Genomic DNA, 23,009 nt, shown 5'->3' on the forward strand with positions numbered 1-23,009 from the left:
TATTCAGATAGTTTTCATCCCATTAAACTAAGTCAAAATGCCCTTAAATGTTCTGACCCCCACCTAAAAAGAAACACTGTTGTGACCTAGCAACAGTATGGTTTGAAAATACTTTCCAGACCAGTGAGCTGAGCAATACCTTCAAAAATGGGATGACGAAAGGTCGCAGTGGGAAGTTTGTAGCTTCTTGCAGTTTGGAATGAAATTCTTCAATTGTCAAAGTAGAGTTCTGTGGGAGAAAATATGTACTATAAATACATTTGTCCCTTGGTAAAAATACCGAAACTAATCAATTACTAATATTGTCACAACATGGTGCTAACCAGCAGACACACATACAGAGAGCAAATTCTTCTTTATGAAACCGCTTGACTCTATTTAAAAAAAAAAAGATCATATATTATCAGTTACTGTACCACCTACATCTAAAAACTGCACCTGAAAATCAAACACATTTAATTTGGTACTTTGAGAATAATGTGCAGGCACCTTACCATAGTTTAATTGCCAGAGAAGTCCCCGCGATTATGAAGAAACTTACTACCTTTATGGAAAACAAACACATTTGGATGTATTTAAAAGCACAACAGATCAATTAAAGGCCAAAGGCAAGTGTTGCTGCTGCTAAGTCACTTCAGTCCTGTCTGACTCCATGCAACCCCATAGAAAGGCAGCCCACTAGGCTCCCCCATCCCTGGGATTCCCCAGGCAAGAACACTGGAGTGGGTTGTCATTTCCTTCTCCAATGCATGAAAGGGAAAAGTGAAAGTGAAGTCGCTCAGTCATGTCCAACTCTTTGTGACCCCACGGACTGCAGCCTACCAGGCTCCTCCGCCCATGGGATTTTCCAGGCAAGAGTACTGGAGTGGGGTGCCATAATGTCTCAGATCATCCCACATGTGATGGAGCTGATCTTGCTGATGGAAATACCCTTCTCCTCCTGTTTTCCCATCTTGTATCCTTTCTTTGCTTATCAGAGCATCTTGGCTCAGGATGAACAGCTAAGACGGGTAGTGTGCTGTATTAATGAGGCCAAAGAAAAGGTCTGAGCCTTCTCTGAGTTACTAAGTCTCACAGGGTGAAAAAAACTTCCCAGTTATCCAAGGAACTGCATTTATCCTAGAGGCACTGGACAGGGAAGCCTGGCGTGCTGCGGTTCATGGGGTCGTAAAGAGTCGGACACGACTGAGCGACTGATCTGATCTGAAAGAGACTATACATGATGAGCTGAATTCACTCCTAACCTAGGCCATAAAAACACACCCTCAATCTTCAGGGTTTGGGTCCTACAATGGGTAATATTCCTTGATAAAAGCATCTATTTAATAGACCACTGACCTACTATAAAGTTGAGTGAATTAACCATAGTCTGGTTCATTTTTCTTAGTCTCTAGGCAGAAGCACAACTGTGAACTTCAGTCTCAGCTTTTTCAACTGTTCAGTTATCCTCACACCCGACAAGATTAGGTATTTGTGACCTAAGGACTTTAGAACAGCGCTCCACCTACTTTTCAAGGCAAGTTCCTTTTCCTTTCATGACAGAGTATGGGGGCATCAAGTTCTAAGGTTTTTATACCTCCAGACTTGAAGCATCTTCTCTTGAAACTATGAATAAACACTAACTTCCTATCTGTAACAACAAGGATCAGAGAATACATTTTTTTAATCTTTCATTTTGTTTCTATGGCTCCATTTTCCTAAAGCCCATGCCCGTTGTGTTTGCACGTTTAAACAGTTCTTATAACACTTTTCTTGCTGCTAAGTCACTTCAGTCATGTCCGACTCTGTGCGACCCCATAAACGGCAGCCCACAAGGCTCCCCCATCCCTGGGATTCTCCAGGCAAGAATACTGGAGTGGGTTGCCATTTCCTTCTCCAGTGCATGAAAATGAGAAGTGAAAGTGAAGTCGTTCAGTCGTGTCTGACTCTTTGAGACCCCATGGACTGCAGCCCACCAGGCTCCTCCGTCCATGGGATTTTCCAGGCAAGAGTACTGGAGTGGAGTGCCATTGCCTTCTCCAATAACACTTTTCTTAACTCCATCTAAATGACAGCATCTGATTCATTATGATTACTACCTGAGTTCAAATCATAGGGCTGTCAGTCACTACCAATTGGGTGGCCTAGAATAGTTTTCTTCTGTAAACCTCAGTTTCCCCACATGTAAAATGTATATAAATAAAATGATGTGTCAAAGCCTGCAGTCAAATGCTCAAAGCAAAATTCATTCTCTGTTCATTCATCATTTGACAAATGTTCACTGCCTGCCTAGCATTATTAATGTCTTTCTCTAACTTATCTCCAAAAAGATAAATATCTTAAGTACTACCCTCAAAAGCATTGCACTTAATAAGTGGGAAGAAAGCTACTTAAAGCTATCAAATTTTCATATATTTCAAGTTACAGAAAGCATGGTTAAAGAACCTATCAGATTTAAAAAGCAGTTTTCAAAAAGACATTTTTTTTTTTAACTAGTAACAAACACGACAACACAATTACTGTTTTTGGATTTACTTTGTGGTTCTACGATGTAAGTTACTTATGTGTCAAAAAGACTTTGTACAAAACTCAAGAATAAATAAAAAGGAAAAGGTAAATACTGACAAAAGTAAGTGCCTATGCTGACACACTTATGTCAAAATTGCCTTCCTGTCACAGAGGAATACAAGGTGCTGCTGATGGATTCTGGAATATGTGAAAGCTGCTTGTTTTTAAAGTGTGAAGGAGAGGGAGGTAAGGGTTAAAAATTGAATTGTAACAGCTCTGTCAAATGTGAGATACCATGATCTGAAGCAAGTCTACTGCAGTAGCCTCTCACCCAGACTTTTAGAACTTCTTTTGTAAAACACACTGGTATGGGTTGGCCCATGATAAGTCTATGTAATAAAACAAATGAAATCATCATCCTAAATGAAAATTCTTATTTATAAAGAAAATCACAGGACATGTAAAAGTGATTTAGAATGCAAAATAAAAAAAGAAATATGTTCCAATTTCCAGTGTGACAATGGACACATTGTAGTATAATGTGCCCAAATCAACACTTCTATTCTCAAACTAATGGTTTATGTAATTCTACCTGTAACAACAACAACAAAAAGAATGGTTACAAAGGGTTAAGGGATGAAGAAATCAGGGTATTATTGTTTTATATGTACAATTTCAGTTTGGGGTGATGAGAAAGTTCTGGAAATGCACAGTAGTGATGGTTATACCACAATGCGGATGTACTTAATGCCACTGAACTGCACACCCAGAAATGGTTAAAATGGTAAATGTTATGCTACATGCATTCCCCCCCGCCCCCGACACACACACAAAATTTACTGTTACTAGTCTTAAAAATGAAAACATAAAAGAATAACGTGTTACTTGTTATAAATTCTTGCTCATCTAGGCTGCTAATAAAAATTCCCCAAAGCAACGAAGTTAAAATAGGCACCCCATTACATTAAGCAAACCACTAACATAACAAAAATATTTTGCCATTGTAGAAGTACCTTAACCACGCCAGGAGGATATACCTATTAAATTTTATGCACATACACAATTACGGCCAAGATAACGATAAATCTGTATAACCACAGCCAAACGGTAAAAGAAATCACGCTGGGGGTCAATACGTAATGCAGACCTGAAACCCTTGTTCCTACAGAATTAGACTTGCACGCAATACCCGGTGTGGAAACAAAAGGGCTGCGAGAACGCAACCTGTGCTTGGAGTCTCCCCACCCTCCCCCTTCCCCCAGGTTGGGCCGCGTTCCGTTGGCTTACCACCAGGCCTAGGACGAGGGTGCGGACTCGCTCTCCTATCTCTGGCGAAATGTCATTGCCAAACTGCTGCAAGGTAGTGAGGAACCGTTTCAGCTTGCTGAGCTGCCTGGCGCCGCAGGCTGGGGGCAGCTGTTGATTAGCCAGAGACGAGGAGGAAGAGGAGGAAGGCCCGTTGCTGAAGCCGTTGGGCGGCGACGGAGCGCCATTCAAGGCAGTGGGCGAATGGCTCGTGCCATTGGTTACTGTCGAAGGGCGCAAAATCAGAAAGAAGAAGAAAACGAATAAAACAGGTCAACAAGAAAATCACAACTAAGGGTCCTTCCCTTCCAATCTGGGGACTTTGAGCCATTTCAAAGCTGCGGGGTGTTTGGTGAGATGCTTTGACGTCAGAGGGTGGCCAGGGGCTCGGGTGCTCCATGACTCCAGGGGTGGACCCCTCGCCCTGCAGGAAGACAGTCTGCACAGAAGCTGGTAATCAATGGCGGCTGGCTGGGGCGCAGGGCCAGCCCTGCCTCCCAAGCACGCATATGCCAGCCACCTGAAACGCTTCAAACACAGAACAAACAGCATTTTGGATGTCAGCTTTTTGTCACAGGCTTACATCAATGTAACAGAACTATTCCTTTCTAAACGGCTCCCCGAGAGAAAGTGTACATTTGGTGGAGACTAAATTTATCACTGGACATTTTAAATCATGTTTTGTACACACAACTGACAGCTGTGTTTATAGAAAGAGTACTTTCAAGTTTTAACCTTATACCACCCAATTAGAAGGCTATTTTCTCCCCCTCATATTTCTTAACCACTTCTTTAAGGAAAACACAAATTTTATGTAAGAAGCCAAAATGGATATGGTAATTATTGAAGTTATTTCTAGAAACCAAAAGGGACATCTCAATCCAACTAATAGCATGGATAGGCGGTAACTCAGTGAACTCACTCGATAAAATTTACTTGAACATCAAGGTAATAATCTGTAAGAACTAGGGTAGAAAAATTTACACATTTCTCACCAAAGAAACTATTGACTTTATCATGGTAGATATTTATCAAACCCATCTTTGAAATATAATTTTGATAAATGACCTCCATTGATAGTTTGAAGATGTTTTAAGTACCTTATCATTCTTAGAAGTTTCAAGAAAATAAAATGGTCTTGTCCCAAGTGAGGACCAGAGCTACCTGTCAAGAAATGATATCTCACTAGGCCCTCTCACAGCAGGCATACGCCTATCACTGTGAGTCTGGGTAAAAACAAACCAAATGCAAGCTGACAGGGTTACAACTTGGCAATGTTGCAGCCCCCTGCTCCTTACATGTTTGGAAAGGCCTTTTAAATGGCAGTGCAATCGTTCATAAACAGCCTGGATATCTCTTTTGCTGATCCCTTATACACCCACAGATCTATTTTTGCTTATTAGTTATTTTTCATTCACATATAGATTTCAGGGCGCATGGTCTGTAAATATTAGTTTCACAAATCTTTGATGATAGTTTGACCAGGATTTTCAGATCGATGAAAACAAAGCTCATCCCTACTAAAACATACAGGAATGAAAGGGAAGTTGGTATTCTGTCAGAATAGTCTGTCCTTTCCAAGACTGACACAAAACGCCGTACACTCCACTGGTTCAGAACACAAGTCCTGAGCCAAGCTGAAATGGAATAAACATTTAATAAATGTCTGACAGGTTCAACACAAGAAAGATGCTCCTTATTTCAAAAAGGTTTCTGCATGCTTTGGTTGCATAAAACAATCCCCCTTTTAACTTAAGAATGTAGATTTTAACATTATTTGTAAATAATGGAAGAAAGTGGTATTAGAAGATCAGAAGGAACCTGGAAATAATTGCAGCCTAGTAAAATGTTCCAAGTCAAAAGGAGCAAGCTAAAATGGGATCTTAATTTATGCATAAGACATTATGCTAGATCTTCTTGTCCCTTGATTTTTATTTGCAGAAAACAAGATTAATTTGAACTTGAAAACAGAAAACGCAGAAACGTCTACTTACACGTAGTTGGTGTAAATGAACTCGTTCTGGGAGCCCCTTGAGTTGTTGGGGGAGGTGGCATGGTGGGAGGAGTCAGCCTGGATGGGGTCTTCACATCCACAGGTGAGTCTGGCATCGTGGAGTGCTTCTCGGTACGATCTGGAGGACGCCACCACGATCATGTTATTTGACTCTTTAAGCACCTCGGGGTTTTCTTTTTTTTAGCACCTAGGTTTTATCAGTGGGGCTCATCTTCTTTTACAAGCAAGGTAACAGAAGAAACCTAGCATCTTCTGTCAATAAAATAGGTCTATCTACTGAGGCTTAAATCAAGACTTTATCATGCAAACCCCTCTGAAGAAGGTGTAGCACAGATGGCAGGACCTCATTTCTAACTGGGTAATTTTACATCCTATTGTTATTTCTGGCTTGGGCAGATGCTACCTTTGGTAGTGTTATATGCAACAGCACAACTTCACTTGAAGCTGAAGCCAACATAGCAAGATGTAAAAAATAGACGAGGAAGTGGGCCAGTAATGAAGCCCTCAGGCAGCTCAGAAAGTACACAAATCTGAGGCTCTGTTATGCAGGTGGGATCCTGTTAGATGCTGATGTTCTGCGATAGCTCTTTCTGTAATACTTGCCATCCCCTTTCCATGCTTAGTTTTCCAGTCTAATAGATGAAGCAGGCTATGTCTCCTGGTCATAACCTCTCACTTCATTTTTTTTTTCTGCCCTGTTTGAAAAATCACCACTACATAAATGTCACACAATGAAGTTATTATTGACTTAGAATTTATGAGTTTATGATCCACCATTTAAAAAATATGTAACCAATACTTCAACCAACAATCTCTGGCAGAGTAAGAATGGAAAAATAGCAAACTGAGAACTCAAAAGAACTAAAGACCCTCCTAATATTTTTTTATGAGTATGTGACAGGGAGAAATTCCCTGACTACCCAATAAGGTACTTCAGAACTTTTATACTAAGTGTATTTTTCTCTTGCAATTTTAAACTTCTCAATCTAATCTACTCAGAGAAACAGATCTCCAGTAAAAAAAAAAAAAAGGGTGTTTGCTTTTTTTTTAAGATGCAATTTTCTACCAAATATGTGTACACATGCACACATACCCCCAAAAATGTTTCTGAAGTGCCTCTTGCAGCCTGAGGCACAGATATCTACCAATTAGACTTTTTGAAAAGTAAAATAATATAGACTATTCATAAGAATGGGTCTCTTAAAACATCAATATGATCACCATAGTGAAAAACTCTCAAAATTACTTGTCAATTATTAAAATGAAAAGCTCAAATTATTACTATGACAATTCCAAATTGACCTCACCTTTATTCAAAGCAATTTTGTTAAGACTTGGGATGCAACAGAACATAACATTTGAAAGCTGAAATAGCACAGATACCACATAAGGGAAGGTGTAATAAAAGAATCAAAGTAATCACCATTCTAATAAAGAGTATTTTGAAAGATGAATCAGTGAACAGTAAGTACCAGGATCTCTATTTCTTCGTCTCTACTGCTGGCTGAATAACAATGACTATTCCCTATAGTGAATAAGTGTTCCGAGTGGAATGATGGTGAAATACATGGAGAGCACCTCTACCTTTATCTTATTATTAAAAACTTGTCCTCATATGCTATTCCAGAGCGTCTTACAACCAGTGCCAGTGAATACCTTATTCTAGAGAAAAGTAGAAGTTAGGCAGGCTCAAAACTACTTCTTTGATAGTTAAATTCATTGCACAGTCTACTCACCTCAACCAACCTCAGCAACAAGGGAATAAATAGCTTTCCACTTATGCTGCAGCTTAGGGAAGAGGTACAGCAGCGAATACAAGTCTCCCTAAATAAAGGCAAATATTTCTCTCTTGCCAAGGAAGGAAGGATAAAGGCAGGCTTGCCAGAGTCGGCTGGGAGATAACAGTGGGAACTGCTGGTCCATCTGGTTTGCATTCTGCTAACACTCACACAGAGCTGTTAGCGAAGGCAGTCCAGACCCACAGATTTGAAGCACGTGGTGGCACAGAGAAAGGAAGGGGGGGGGAGGGGAAGTGGGAATAACAGAAAATAAATAAATAAACATAGCAAGCAATAGAAGGGAAGACGAGAAAGAGGGAACAGAACGAAAAGGCAGGGAGAAAGGGGCCCGAGGTTACAGTGGACAGCTTCAGCATCCCTCCAGGCAGAGCCTTGGGAGGAAGTCACAGGGGACAGCTTCAGCACCCGGAAAGGCTGAGCCTTGGCAGACACGGGCCCTGCCTCACCTTGATGCAATTCCTGAGCAAGATCTAAACTTGAGGATATATCCTACACCCACTTTTTACTACTCTTTCTCCAACAGCCCGCGCTAAGAAAAAAGGGGATGATGAACTATCAAGCTGACAATGGGTTTCCTCTTCAGACTCTTTTAAGATAAAACTTGCGTTTGTCTTCTGCCCAGTTTTAGAAGACTTTTGATACATTCGCAATTTTAATCTGAACGCCTTTGAATACCTGTCTTGGTCCACTTATGTAACATGATTCCTATGCAGAATTTAACCATAATGACAGCAGTAATTATTATAAAAGGTAGATGAACAACTCTTTTTTTTTTAATTTCTGAAATGTCATCATTTTAGGAGCAATAAGCACTAAGCCAGTGAAGAGCCAAACACACCACTTCTAACAGTAATATACACACTTTCACCAGAATGTATGTACATGTGTATGTGTATTTAGGATTTTGACATCGGCCACATTTCTGTGATGGTTAGTTTCACTCTGATGAAAAGGAGTTCCAACCCAGAGGTCCTACAAACTTTGACAAAGTGGGACCATATGTAACTCATTCTGTGCTGTTCACTGCAGTCAATCCAGAATTGAGATAGATGGTGAAATAACCAGCCAGGCCTAAGCCATACATACACACACAAAAACCCTCTGGAGCAGAGAGATGCAAGTAAACTCAGAAAATGTGTTTTAACTATGCTGAGTTCTGTTGCATTTGCTTTGGATTATTTTTTAAAAAAACATTCTGAAATATATATTCTTGAAATTTCTATAGCAAACAGTAAAAGAGCTATGATTCAATCATAGAAGTATTTGATTCCATTTCAAATTAGAGGATATAGTAAAACCAATATTAAGCTATAATATTTCTTAAGCAGTTTTCTAAGTCTATGAAAATTATATTGTTCTTGTATGTAATTTCTATTTTTAGTTGCTGTGGGGGAAAGCTGACATTTATTGACACAAAATGATAAACCCAAAGAGAAAGAAAGAAAAAAGTTATCAGATCAGTAAATTATGTATTTTATAAAAGAATCATCTACCTTAATGATTCACACCATTTCTAAACAACATCTTCCCTATATGGTAAGTTTTCAACTCACATGGCAAATATCCAGCACATATGTACCAAAGATGCCTGATGCATGGAAGGAAATGTGGTATATATAAATACATTACTGATAGCATTTCAATACCCAGTTCAATGTCAGGGCCCTCTAGAAGTGGTATGTTTTCCATTTCCTTTTTTGTTGTTGTTATTTTATGTGAAAAGGTATGGCATAATCCGCCATGGCACTTATTTTGCTTTTAGTTAGTTCAAATAGTTCCAGATGTGTTTTTCAAGTATGAAGAACAGGCATTCTGCATTCCCCTTGTTTACATACCACTCTAGAGATGATTGGTGTAAAAGAGTTCAGTATTGGTATAATGAATGGTATAACATTTTCTATCAGAGTTCATCACATCAGTTTTAAAAGAAGAAATATCTGTTTCACAGGTGTTATGGACCGAGGAACTTTTCGGTCAATTAGTAGTTAGTTCAGAGTTAGTCTTATCTGGGTATTAGTTAAGAAAGCTACAAGGCACGCACCAAAGAGGATTACGCCCAAGTGGAACCAAAGACCAAGGTACTACTAAATGGAAAGGCAGGAGGAAAAAGCTGGCACAGAGTTTAATTTTTATTTCTCTGGAAAATGTAGCAAATACGGTTCTGACAATGGAGCCATTTAGTGCTTCCAGTGACTGGGTGTGAGATGTTACAAGCAATTGTCTGCAGACTCGAAAGGTAGCCGTTCCAGCCTCTACAACACCAACACCTCATTTCCTTGATAAACACCTCTGGCAACACTCATTCCTGCTCAGAACCCTTCAACAATGCTTAAGAATAAAAGTCAAATGCTAACATTTCAGCCGGATGCAATTATACAGTGGGAAGGATATTTATTAACAGCGATAACAGAACTTCCAAGTTAAGACAGACGTGGTTGCAAATGTAGACTCTCGACCATTAGCAGTGAGCCTTCAGGCAAGTGAGTTACCCTGAGTGAGTTACTCTTCCCTGGCAGCTCAGCTGGAAAAGAATCCACCTGCAATGCGGGAGACCTGGGTTTGATCCCTGGGATGGGAAGATCCCCTGGAGAAGGGAATGGCTACCCATCCAGTATCCTGGCCTGGAGAATTCCATCGACTGTATAGTCCAAGGGGTTGCAAAGAGTTGGACATGACTGAGTGACTTTCACTTCCACTTTCTGTTTCCTTTTCAGTCCCTCTTAAGAACGGGGATGCGATCCTCTGCTGCGACAGGACCCCACCACAGTGCCTACTCGTATCAGGCACCAACTTGTGTGAGCGTCTTCTCTTTGGCCTTCCTCTCCATGATCCATTTATGGCTTTATTTCCAATGCCTTTTCCCAATTGTATGCTCTGCCTATGTAGGGCACCTTGACATTACTCCTTGACTTTTCTGCCTTTCTTTATAGAGCTTTTGTTTCCTTTATCTAGAACATGTCCCATCTTGTACATTACTTACTGCTCATTATGGATTCCACATCCTCTTAAAGCTTTCCCCAGCTGCCCTACATATCAACAGTATCAGGCTTCCTCTACATCTCTCTTAGCATTTATTATAGCCTATCTGTACAACATCTGTATATGTGACTCTGTATTATACACTCAAACACCCCAACCAGTGATAATACTGACAGTAAGCAGTGAAGTGTTAGTCACTCAGTCGTGTCTGACTCTGTGGACTGTAGCCCGCCAGGCTCCTCCGTCCATGGGATTCTCCAGGCAAGAATACTGGAGTGGGTTGCCACTTCCTTCTCCAAGGGATCTTCACCACCCAGGGATCGAAGCCAGTTCTCCTACATTGCAGACAGATTCTTTACCATCTGAACTAACAGGGAAGTACAGTAAGCAACTTGATAGCAATTTAAGTGCCTCCTTAGGAAGACGTTTAAAAAATAAACACAACCATGGCTTTCATCACTACTCAGGTGGCGCTAAGGATAAAGAACTTGCCTTTCAATGCAGGAGACATAAGAGAGGCAGGATCAATCCCTGGGTAGGGAAGATCCCCTAGGAAGGGTAAGGGAACCTACGCCAGCCTGAAGAATTCCATGGACAGAGGAGTCTGGTGGACTTTGGTCCATAGGGTCGCAAAGAGTCAGACACAATTGAAGCTACTTAGCATGCACGCATAGCTTTCACAAGAAGGAATGTTAATTCATAACTTTTACAAACCCAGTCCCTATATTATAGCCAGTTTAAAGACAACAACCCTAATTCCATGGCAAAAGACAAACACAGAATCATCAACAGCATATAAATACATGAGAAAATGGAATGCAGGTAATAAGTAAAGATTACGAAAATCCAAAATTCAGTTCAACTGTGCCACCACCTTACATAGACAAAGTGTAAGGATGACCTGTTACCTCATGTCTTACCATGTGTTATGTGAAGATATTTATTTCTGATATTCAAATCTGATCTGACCTATTATCTAGTTTAAATACATTGGGAATGTCCCACTGACTGCAGAATAAAATATAAGCTCTTTAGCTTACCTTATGTCACAGATAGTGCTGAGTTCCTTCTCATCAGCTTTTATCCCGGTCTTCCCCGCGGAAGAGCCCCGATTTTGTTCAGATACACAATTCTTACGGGCAGATTCTGCTTGTTTTATATTACTCAGGTTATCACATTCCCCTTATCAGCAACAGGTTTCAGAGGTGAGAGCTGTGCTCCAATTATGGACAATGGGTCATGAAGGGAGGCCTATAGAAAAGGTTCTAAGAAAGACTTCCTAACCCATCAAAGAGAAGCCAAAGCAGAAAATACCCCTTTTTCTTCTGTCTGAAAGTGATTCTTTCACTTCTTTGGAGTTTACTTTTCTTATTTATAAAATTCAGCATCTTGGAATACATGACCTCAAGGATCTTTTGAAAACTCTAATATTCTCTAATTTCTTTCTCCACATGTGGCTCATGATAATCTCAAACAAAAAAGAGACTACTCAGAAAATGTATTGACAATAAAGTGACCACCAGACTTCCTCTGTTTACATAAACTTCTATGTCCACAAGACTCTGCCTGAACAGAAATCTTTTTCCAGAAACATTAAATATCTAGCTCTTGTTTTTAAATACGATTTTCAATTCTCATTACTAAATCTCTGTCAATGATTTGGTCACAAAATAACTGTACAAATGTCCAAATTCCTCTGTTTAAACTATCATCAAAACACTCATTTTCAAAGCTCAGGTTCTTGAAAGCGTCATCTACACTCACTTTCCTTATTTCCTTTTCCTCCTTACATGTACTTGGAGTAGACACCTATAAGACCCCTGCCTAGAAAGTTTCCCTCCCAGCACAGGGACGTGCCACGCCCTCTAATCTCATAGCTACCTTGGGAGTCACCATGTTCTTTGATGACCTCATACCCCAGCTACCAGCGGCTGGCCCAGGCACAGCACTTAGTCTGAGATGGGCCACCTCAGGAAAGAAAATAACTCCAATCCAGAGGTGAAAATCACACAGTCTGCTGCCTTTCATGTCCAGAAAGCAGGTGTGTGTTGGAAAAGAAGGCAGCAGGCGGGAAGAGACCAAGAAATGACAAGAGATTATCCTGATGGTGCCTCACAGGAAACGTGCTCATTCTACTGGATTCTAGTTGCATCTCTAAAATTCCTATAATTTGGATCTTCCAAACATTCCTAGTCAATCAGCCCCTCCTTTACCTAAATCTTAATTTGAGCTGACTTTTTACTTGCAACCAAAGAATCCTGAGTAAAATAACCCTGGACTATAGCATCAATGTATTCTCCTCCTACTGAAACTTCTAAATTGTCTCTTATTAATCCAAGAAACACCTGTACCATTTATCTGGCATCTTTGTATCAGCTGATACTGTACACCACTTCCTTCTTCACGAAACATACTGTCCTCTGGACTCCATTATTCTAACATTCTCCTCATTTTTCTCAGGCCTCCCTGCGTGTTCTTTCTCAGTCTCTTTTAAAAGTTCACTCTTTGACATCCCTATGATAACTACTCTATTTCCCCACAGTGTTCCTCTTCAAACTTTCACTCTATACCTTTTCCTTAGTGACTTCATTGGTGCTGTGATAGTCACACCATGGCCATTATGTGGATGACTTGTACATGTAACTCTAGCACTAATATCCCTTCCAAGTCCTAGAACCAAATATCTAGAATGCTACTCACTTCAAGAGGCTGAATTCAAACTCTTATAAAACTATCCTCTCACCTTGCCTAAGCGACACTCCATTGAATGGACTTTCTGATCTGACAGTTCATCTCTGATCCATTCTCCAAATCACATCCAAAGACCTTTTATAATGTTAAGCATAAAGTCCTTGTGTCTTACTAGGATGCAGAAAGACAGAGCTTTGTGACTTATCTGGCTCCCATGTACCCCCAGCCACCTCTGAACTCTTTCCTGAATTACTACGGCCTCTGAAAGCCCCTGGGTCACACAGGGTTCCACTGCACCGCATCCCTTAGCTGACATACTCTTCACTCCACCACTGTCTGCTTAAGTCCACCACTCCTTTAAAACTCCATCTGGGTCTCACCTCAGCTAGTGCGTGCTAAGTCACTTCAGTCGTGTCCAACTCCGTGCGACCCCATGGACTGTAGCCCACCAGGCTCCTCTGTCCATGGGATTCTCCAGGCAAGAGTGCTGGAGTGCGTTGTCATGCCCTCAGCCATGGGATCTTCCTGGCCCAGGAATCGAACCCACATCTCTTACATCTGCGCAGGCAAGTGAGTTCTTTACCTCTTTGTCACTTGGGATGCCCCAGCACAACTCTCCTATCCTGGGCTGTCCCAAAAACTACCCTATATTTCCATATTTCACTCTCTAGATCATCTTATGGCACTGATCGCATTTTATTTAGAACCAAGGTCAGTCTCTTCCACTAAACTGTAATTTATTTAAAGGAAATTATGATGACATATTATTTGTTTTTATAGCCACAGTGCTTGACACATAAAAGGTGCTCAATAAATATTGTAAATGAATATATATTGCTATAAGGCCATGATGCAGGCAGATGGGATAGGGTGTCCTCGGAGGAAAAGAACCAGATGTAGCTTTTTGACATAAGAGAAGCCATTTTAGGCCTAAGCCCTTTTGTGACCTAAGCCTAGACATGATGTTTGTCCCTGAACAGGTCTCAGTGGTAAATGATCTTCAGGGAACAAAGAAATGCAGAACAGAGGAAAAGCAGTCAAGAAGCAACAGTTCAGCAATAAATCAGAGTCCCAGCTGTTCCTCAAGGGATACACATAACCATGTGATACACATCTTGGAGTTATTCTACGGGAACTAAGACTTCCATCCTGGTAAGGATGGTAGCTACAGTTCAAGACACCCGAACCTAAGGAAAGATGATTCTGACCTTTTCTGACCCTCGTGACTTCAGTCAATTAAAGCTTGGATTCTGTCAACCTCTGCCCCAAGTCTATGCTGAGTTTTTAAAAATATTCATTTACTTATTTGGCTGCAGTGGGTCTTCGTTGTACCACCCTGGCTCTTCACTGCAGAGCGCAGGCTTCTCTCTAGCTCTAGACGCAGTCATTGCAGCACAGCATGTGGGATCTCAGCTCCCTAAGCAGGGATCAAACCCATATCCCCTGCATTGAAAAGTGGATTCTTAACCACTGGACCATCAGGGAAGTTCCTTTATGTTGAATTCTTCTCTGTTCCAGTCCTTCATGAATATGCATGTAGCTTAAAATTCCCCCAATTTTGCTATTCGGGGAGACACTGCTTTGGATAAGATCGCTAGTGTTCTCCTTACTTGCTGCAAGTAATAAATCCTTCCTTCTCCTGGTTGTATCTTCTGCAATACCCACCAAGAGGGGAACCCAGTTTTCAGGTAAGAATAAGGCATGCCTTTAGTCACAACTTTGAAATACTAGAACTTTCAAGAAACATGACAAATTTAAGATACAATCTTCTACACCTTTTATCCATCCTTAAAAAGTCCTAAAAAGAGTATCTACACTCTGAAAACATTAAGTAACGAAAGATAAATCTTTGAATTGGATTACTGAGTTTACCAGTTTTAAAATATCTTTCAGTAATCACAATATATTTCCTAAAGCCTTTATATTAGAAAAGGAGATGTGTAAGGCAATTTATACACATGACATAGTCTCCAAAGGCTCCCTTTTTTTTTTTTACAATAATAGTAACAGTATAGTCATGTATCATACACATATATATTCAAAAAAAAGGCAAAATATATTATGAACTCAAACCAATTTTTATCGTATTTCAAAGTTTTTCTGTTCTTGTCTATGGATGGTAGAATCATAGATTAGTTTTAGTTTCTTTCTGTTATCTTTCTTTTATTTAAATGTTATGCAATAAACATGTTTTATTTTTACAAGGGAAAAAAAAATCCCACAAAAACCCTTAGGATAAGTCAACTAAAATCAAGTAATTAGGCACTACACCAAATTCCCTGCATGCTTTAATCTTATTTTAAAATCTCACTATGAAAAAGTACTACAAAGTTGCCCGTCTTCTAAAAGGGAACTGAGGACAAGAGGAGATAATCTGTTTGAGGTTACAAGCTAGAACTTACTCCAGGCGTTCTCAGAGTTCACTATCATCTACAACTACTGCTATTTCATACAAGATCTGGAGTTTTATATAAGAATGTGTCTTGCTATTTTCTACAAGAAACATTCAGTAAATATTATATCTAGAGTTAGCATTATACTGGAACTGCACCTTCTGAAACTACCGTACTAGTCACTATAAAGAAGGCTGAGCGCCGAAGAATTGATGCTTTTGAACTGTGGTGTTGGAGAAGACTCTTGAGAGTCCCTTGGACTCCAAGGAGATCTAACCAATCCATCCTAAAGGAGATCAGTCCTGGGTGTTTATTGGAAGGACTATGTTGAAGCTGAAACTCCAATACTTTGGCTACCTGATGCAAAGAACTGACTCATTAGAAAAGACCCTGATGCTGGGAAAGATTGAAGGCAGGAGGAGAAGGGGATGACAGAGGATGAGATGGCTGGATGGCATCACTGACTCGATGGACCTGAGTCTGAGTGAACTCCGGGAGTTGGTGATGGACAGGGAGGCCTGGTGTGCTGCGATTCATGGGGTCGCAAAGAGTCAGACACAATTGAGCAACTGAACTGAACTGAACTGAGTCACATGTAGCCATTGAAAATTTAATTAATTAAAAGTAAATAAAATTTAAAATTTAATTCCTCAGTCACACTAGTCACATTCAAGTGTTCAACAGCCATGGTGGCACGGCTACCATATTAGAAAGCTCAGTTATAGAGTATTTCAGTCATCACAGAAGGACAAGGCAGGGCTCAAAGAAACAGCTCTGAAATGTTACCCTAAGAAACAAAAGCTCTGCAATAGGAGGCCATGGAGGTGACATGTAGCCTTAAAGTGTGGGGACTAGGGGAAGGAAGGAGAGCCTTTGGTCTCATCCGAAACACCTCCCAGTCCCATTCAGATCTTTCCTTGATTTATAGGTTGAACTCCAGCTTATGATCTTGTCTGATGGTTAAAAGGAAAAAAATGTTTGAAACCTAGTGACTAAGTAAAGTGAGCTTTGAGGAAGCAGGAGGAGAAATCATGCTCAGTCCAGGTAATCAGTCAACAATGGGATAACTACGTTCAGGAGAACGAGGCCACGAGTTCGTCCTGGAACAAGCCGGTTAGCAGCTGCGTTAGCAGCTGGTCCAGAAACTGGGATGACTACCTGAAGTAGGACATCAAGGCATTGAAAGAGCATGAGGTGGGATGCAAGATGAAAAAAGAATGACTAAATCATGATTTCTAGTAAAATACTTCAAACATTTCTGGGTCCTCTCTTACAGGGACAATGCATCTCCTTGCCCTTCCTCTAGAGTGCTTCAGTAGCTCCCGCTTGATACGTTCATCCTGTTTCTGAAGTTTCCCTAGTCACAGTGTCAGCTTCACAAACGCAGAAATTCTGACTGATTTTGTTACCTACAGCTTCCACAGCCAGAGAAGGCAATGGCACCCCACTCCAGTATTCTTGCCTGGAGAATCCCATGGACAGAGGAGCCTGGTGGGCTGTAGTCCATGGGGTCGCTAAGAGTCGGACACGACTGAGTGACTTTACTTCCACCTTTCCTTTCATGCACTGGAGAAGGAAATGGCAACCCACTCCAGTGGTTTTGCCTGGAGAATCCCAGGGATGGGGGAGCCTGGTGGGCTGCCATCTATGGGGTCGCACAGAGTCAGACACGACTGAAGCAACTTAGCAGCAGCAGCAACAGCAGCTTCCACAGAATTTAGTAGAGTGTCTAGAACAGTAGGCAAAGCAGGTAAAGGTTTTCTGAATGAATGAGGAGAGAACGTAAGCTAGGAAGAAAGCAAAGCAAGTTTCTGACAAAGCAGGCAAAGATATTACCAGTCATTTTATGGCTACCCAGAGGGGAGTACAGGAGAGTCAGCAGGCAGGAGACATGCTGAAAGCACATATTCACTTCAATGGAATAGGCCCCAAACAGACTAAAACTGTTCACTCATTTTTCAAAAAAGATGACATGCAGGCCATCAAGAGAAAGTGCTATAAACATTAGTAAGTACCCAAATGGTGGTTCTAGTTAGAAAAAACAATTTTAATATCATAAAGTATGGAAAGAAATGTGGGTCTTATGAATACTGGTAGACTCCAGGCATTACTTATATGTATAAACCCTTTAGAAATGTCATATCTCCCATGTCTGTTATCACTGTTACTCAAGTGATTCTGCTTCAGAGTATAATACCACTTCCTGGAGGTAGTTCCTGGAGTCACCAAGAGGCTATCAAGCAGCTTGGGATTAACTATGATACCTTAACCAGCATAGGTCCACATGAATCTGTTTTAAAAATAAATATATTTTAAGATTTCCTTGTCAGACTTTATTTTTTGGGGCTCCAAAATCACTGCAGATGGTGACGACAGCCATGAAATTAAAAGACGCTTACTCCTTGGAAGGAAAGTTATGACCAACCTAGACAGCATATTGAAAAGCAGAGACATTACTTTGCCAACAAAGGTCCGTCTAGTCAAGGCCATGGTTTGTCCAGTGGTCATGTATCAATGTGAGAGTTGGACTGTGAAGAAAGCTGAGCGCCAAAGAATTGATGCTTTTGAACTGTGGTGTTGGAGAAGACTCTTGAGAGTCCCTTGGACTACAAGGAGAGCCAACCAGTCCATTCTGAAGGAGATCAGCCCTGGGATTTCTTTGGAGGGAATGATGCTGAAGCTGAAACTCCAGTACTTTGGCCACCTCATGCGAAGAGCTGACTCATTGGAAAAGACTCTGATGCTGGGACGGATTGGGGGCAGGAGGAGAAGGGGACGACAGAGGATGAGATGGCTGGATGGCATCACTAACCCGATGGATGTGAGTCTGAGTGAACTCTGGGAGTTGGTGATGGACAGGGAGGCCTGGCGTGCTGCGATTCATGGGGTCGCAAAGAGTTGGACACGACTGAGCGACTGAACTGAACTGAACTGAACTGAAGATTTCTTTTGGGAAAAAAGAGACCTCCAGTTGAAGAAGTTTGAAACCCCTGACACCAGCAACCAGTTGAATGTTTACTGAATGAGTGTAATGAAAACGTGAAGGAAAAGCTGCAACTCCTAAATACATAGAAAAGTGACTCCTGCTTATAAGAGCAGAGAAACACAAAGGCATCACCAAGGGCCCATAAACTGAACATCAGCATTTATGTTAACACCCTCCTGCCAAGGTGCAGATTATTTCAGAAGGTGAAAATCATTCAATGGCGATCCAAATCTTCAAGAGTCTTAAAGCACAGACAATTTTTATCCCATCAAGATCTGTCATATTTGCCAATAACAAAGAAGGCTACAAAGCCAGGCCCAAGAGTGGTCACAGAAAAATGGTAGCAGGCATGTCCAATGCAATCAGTTACGATTATCCAGGTAAGAGCTAGTAATCCTAGGCAGAAAATTATGAAGGTGCACAGAGTATGGCAGAGTATGTGCTGTGCTGTCCTTAGTCACGCAGTCGTGTCTGACTCTTGGTGACACTATGGACTATAGCCCTTCAGGCTCCTCTGTCCATGGGGATTCTCCAGGCAAGAATACTGGAGTGGGTTGCCATGCCCTCCTCCAGGGGATCTTCCCAACCCAGGGATCCAACCCAGGTCTCCCGCATTGCAGGTGGATTCTTTACCATCTGAGCCACCAGGGAAGTCCAAGAACACTGGAGTGGGTAGCCTATCGCTTCTCCAGGGGATCTTCCCAACCCAGGAATCAAACCAGGGTCTCCTGCATTGCAGATGGATTCTTTACCAGCTGAGCAACCAGGGAAGCCCTGTGTGACTAAATCACAGGCAAGCAAATAGTAGGAGCTCAAAAGAATATGTGTTGAATTTAAATGAATGTACAACCAAACAGTACTGCTGATGTAGACTTTACATTATAGGCGATGGGAAAGCACAGAGTTTTTAGAGAACTGAATGATATACTCATTTCTATATTATGGGTATATATGGAGCAGAGAATAAACAGTGTGAGAAAGGCAAGAGGGCAAGAAGACTGGATATCAACAGCGTAGACAAGAATTGATATAGTATCCAGCACAGACATGGCCCTAAGCACGGAGAATGCGAGGGAAATTGAGGAGGTGCTGTATTAAAAGTCTACATCAAATTCACAGAGCTTGGTAACAAAGTAAGATAAACCTTGAGTAAGTAGGAAGCTAGGGTGCATGGCAATGTCAAAAAGCAAACCCACACAGAGCAGAAAGAAGCATTTGGAAAGAGCTCAGTTAAGTCACAGTGACTTAGAGGGACCCCTGCAACACTCTGTTGTTCGTACATAAAATACCCTGATCCTCTTTCGCTCCCATGGGGCCACCATCAAATTATTCTCCCTCCGAGATGTGTTTCTCCTCCTCCACCACTGGCCAGCACTACCAGCTTTCACTGGAGCTAATCAACACAACTCCTCCCCTATTCTGCAATCTGTTTACCATAAAAGAGATGGAATAATCTTGTCAAGCACAAGTGTATTCATTCATCTAACTCACAGTATTTATTCAAAAATGTCTGAGCCATCTACAAAGTGCTAATACTATTTTGTACAACAGGGAGATGTCAATCAAAGCAAAGGAAAATCACTGCCCTTAGGAACTTTATATTCTGATCCTCAGATGAAGTGACTACTCTACTTTAGACAAAGTAAAAAAACACTTTAAGTAACCTAACATTGTACAGGAGGTGGTGACCAAGACCATTCCCAAGAAAAAGAAATGCAACAAGGCAAAATGATTGTCTGAGGAGGCCTTACAAATAGCTTAGGAAAGAAGAGAAGCAAAGGGCAAAGGAGAGATATACCCATCTGAATGCTGAGTTCTCAAAAATGGAAAGGAGAGATAAGAAAGTCTTCTTATGGAAACAATACAAAGAAATAGAGAAAAACAACAGAATGGGCAAGACTAGAGATGCCTTCAAGAAAACTAGATACCAGGTGACCATTTCATGCAAAGATGGGCATGATAAAGGACAGAAATGGTATGAACTTAACAGAAGCAGAAGATATTAAGATGAGGTGACAAGAATACACAGAAGAATACATGGATAACCATGATGGTGTTGTTGCTCATTTACAGCCAGACATCCTGGAATGTGAAGTCAAGTGGGCCTTAGAAAGCATTACTACAAACAAAGCTAGTAGAGGGGATGGAATTCCAGCTGAGCTATTTCAAATCCTAAAAGATGATGCTGTTAAAGTGCTGAACTCAATATGCCAGCAAATTTGGAAAACTCAGAAGTGGCCACAGGACTGGAAAAGGTCAATTTTCACTCCAGTCCCAAAAAAGGGCAATGCCAAAGAATGTTCAAACTGCACAGCTGCACTCATTTCACATGCTAGCAAGGTAATGCTAGGCTTTAAGCTAGGTTTCAACAATACGTGAACCAAGAACTTCCAGAGGGACACTGAAATTCGAAAAGGTGGAGGAACCAGAGATTGCCAACATTAGCTGGATCACAGAAAAAGCAAGGGAACTCCAGAAAACCATCTACTTCAGCTTCATTGACTACACTAAAGCCTTTGATTGTGTGGATCACATCAAACTGAAAAATTCTTAAAGAGATGGGAATACCAGAACATCTTACCTGCTTCCTGAGAAACCCATATGCAGGGCAAGAAGCAACAGTTAGAATCAGACATGGAACAACGAATTGGTTCCAGACTGGGAATGGAGTATGTCAAGGCTGTATATTGTCACCCTGCTTATTTAACTTCTATGCAGAGTTGTTGTTCAGTTGCTCAGTTGTGTTCGGCTCTTTGTAACCCGTGGACTGAAGCATGTCATGCAAAATGCCAAGATGGATGAAGCACAAGCTGGAATTAAGATTGCCAGAAGAAAATACCAATAACCTCAGATATCCAGATGACACCACCCTTATGGCAGAAAGTGAAGAAGAACTAAAGAGCCTCTTGATGAAAGTGAAAGAGGAGAAGGAAAAACCTGGCTTAAAACTCAACATTCAGAAGACTAAGATCATGGCATCCGGTCCCATCACTTCATGGCAAGTAGACAGAAAATAAATGGAAACAGTGGCAGATTTTATTTTCTTGGGCTCCAAAATCATTACAGATGGTGACTGAAGCAATGAAATTAAGAGACGCTTGCTCCTTGCAAGATAAGCTATGACAAACCTAGACAGCGTATTAAAAAGCACAGGCATCACTTTGCTGCCAAATGTTCATATAATCAAATCTATGGTTTTTCCAGTAGTCATGTACAGGTGTGAGAGTTGGACCATAAAGATGGCTGAGTGCTGAAGAACTGATGCTTTTGAACTGTGGTGTTGGAGAAGACTCTTGAGAGTCCCTTGGACTACAAGGAGATCCAACCAGTCAATCCTAAAGGAAATCAATTCTGAATATTCATTGGAAAGACTGATGGTGAAGCTGAAGTTCCAATACTTTGGCCACCTGATGCGAAGAGCTGACTCATTGGAAAAGACCCTGATGCTGGGAAAGATTGAAGGCAGGAGGAGAAGGGGATGACAGAGGATGAGATGGTTGGATGGCATCACCGACTCAATGGACATGCTTTTCAGCAAACTCCAGGAGATAGTGAAGGACAAGGAAGCCTGGTGGGCTGCAGTACAAGGGATTGCAAAGTGTCAGACATAACTGAGCAACTGAACAACAAATAACTCAGGACAGTAGACAGTCTCTGCTTACCTCTCCTATCTTAATCTCAGACCTCATTGGTTTAATCAGTCACAAGTTTCATCTCACATCAGGGCCTTTCACTCAGCCAGGAAAACCCACCTCAGCTCAAATTCACTTATTCAAAGGGGTCCTTGATGCCCCTTGCCACCTGCCATCCCCTGTATGATAAACTCTATTGTTCCGTTCTTTGCAGAGCTTACAGAAACTGTTATAATGCTTCATAATAGCAGGGAGCATATCATTTCAATATCACATATCAACTCAGTCCAGAATTTATCACACTGCTAAGAATCTAGTTCAAGTAAATGGTGGTTAAATACATATTTCCTATTTAAAAATACAGATCTGGAGGTACAAGTAGAGCAAAGCAATCAGATTTTTTATTTCCCTTAATAGGGATTTCAAAATTTCTTCAGTGATAGAAACAATAAAATAATGATGACAATAATAGAATCAGCCTCTCAAATGTATACTTGATCCCTACTGCAATGGGGCCTCCCCCAACACCATTCCCTCCAAATCAACCCAGCATAGGGCACAAGCTTTTTTGTGGTTAATCCAAAAAATACAGATCGATCTTTTATCTTACTTGAGCTCTCAGCGGTCTTGGATCCATCCAGCTATTTCTCACTGCTTTTCTCCTGCAGTATCATCCGTCTAGTTGTCGCTAGGAATCTCCCTGAGTTCTCTGGGACCCTGGCC

The 23,009-nt window shown here is 41.1% G+C and overlaps 1 protein-coding gene across 8 annotated transcripts in view; it reads right to left on the reverse strand.

Moving 5' to 3' along the window:
• Positions 1 to 23,009, reverse strand: part of RUNX1T1 (RUNX1 partner transcriptional co-repressor 1) — a 153,493-nt gene that overhangs the window by 56,164 nt on the left and 74,320 nt on the right. For all 8 annotated transcript variants that reach the window (XM_070382937.1, XM_070382940.1, XM_070382944.1 and 5 more), the window contains 3 exons: positions 5,787 to 5,924; positions 3,775 to 4,016; positions 140 to 229 (listed from right to left, as the gene is read on the reverse strand). In XM_070382937.1, the coding sequence (XP_070239038.1) occupies positions 140 to 229; positions 3,775 to 4,016; positions 5,787 to 5,924 (470 nt within the window). The remainder of the gene's footprint in view (positions 1 to 139; positions 230 to 3,774; positions 4,017 to 5,786; positions 5,925 to 23,009) is intronic.

This window comes from Bos mutus, chromosome 14 (genome assembly GCF_027580195.1).
Source record: "Bos mutus isolate GX-2022 chromosome 14, NWIPB_WYAK_1.1, whole genome shotgun sequence".
Classification (NCBI taxonomy): domain Eukaryota; kingdom Metazoa; phylum Chordata; class Mammalia; order Artiodactyla; family Bovidae; genus Bos; species Bos mutus.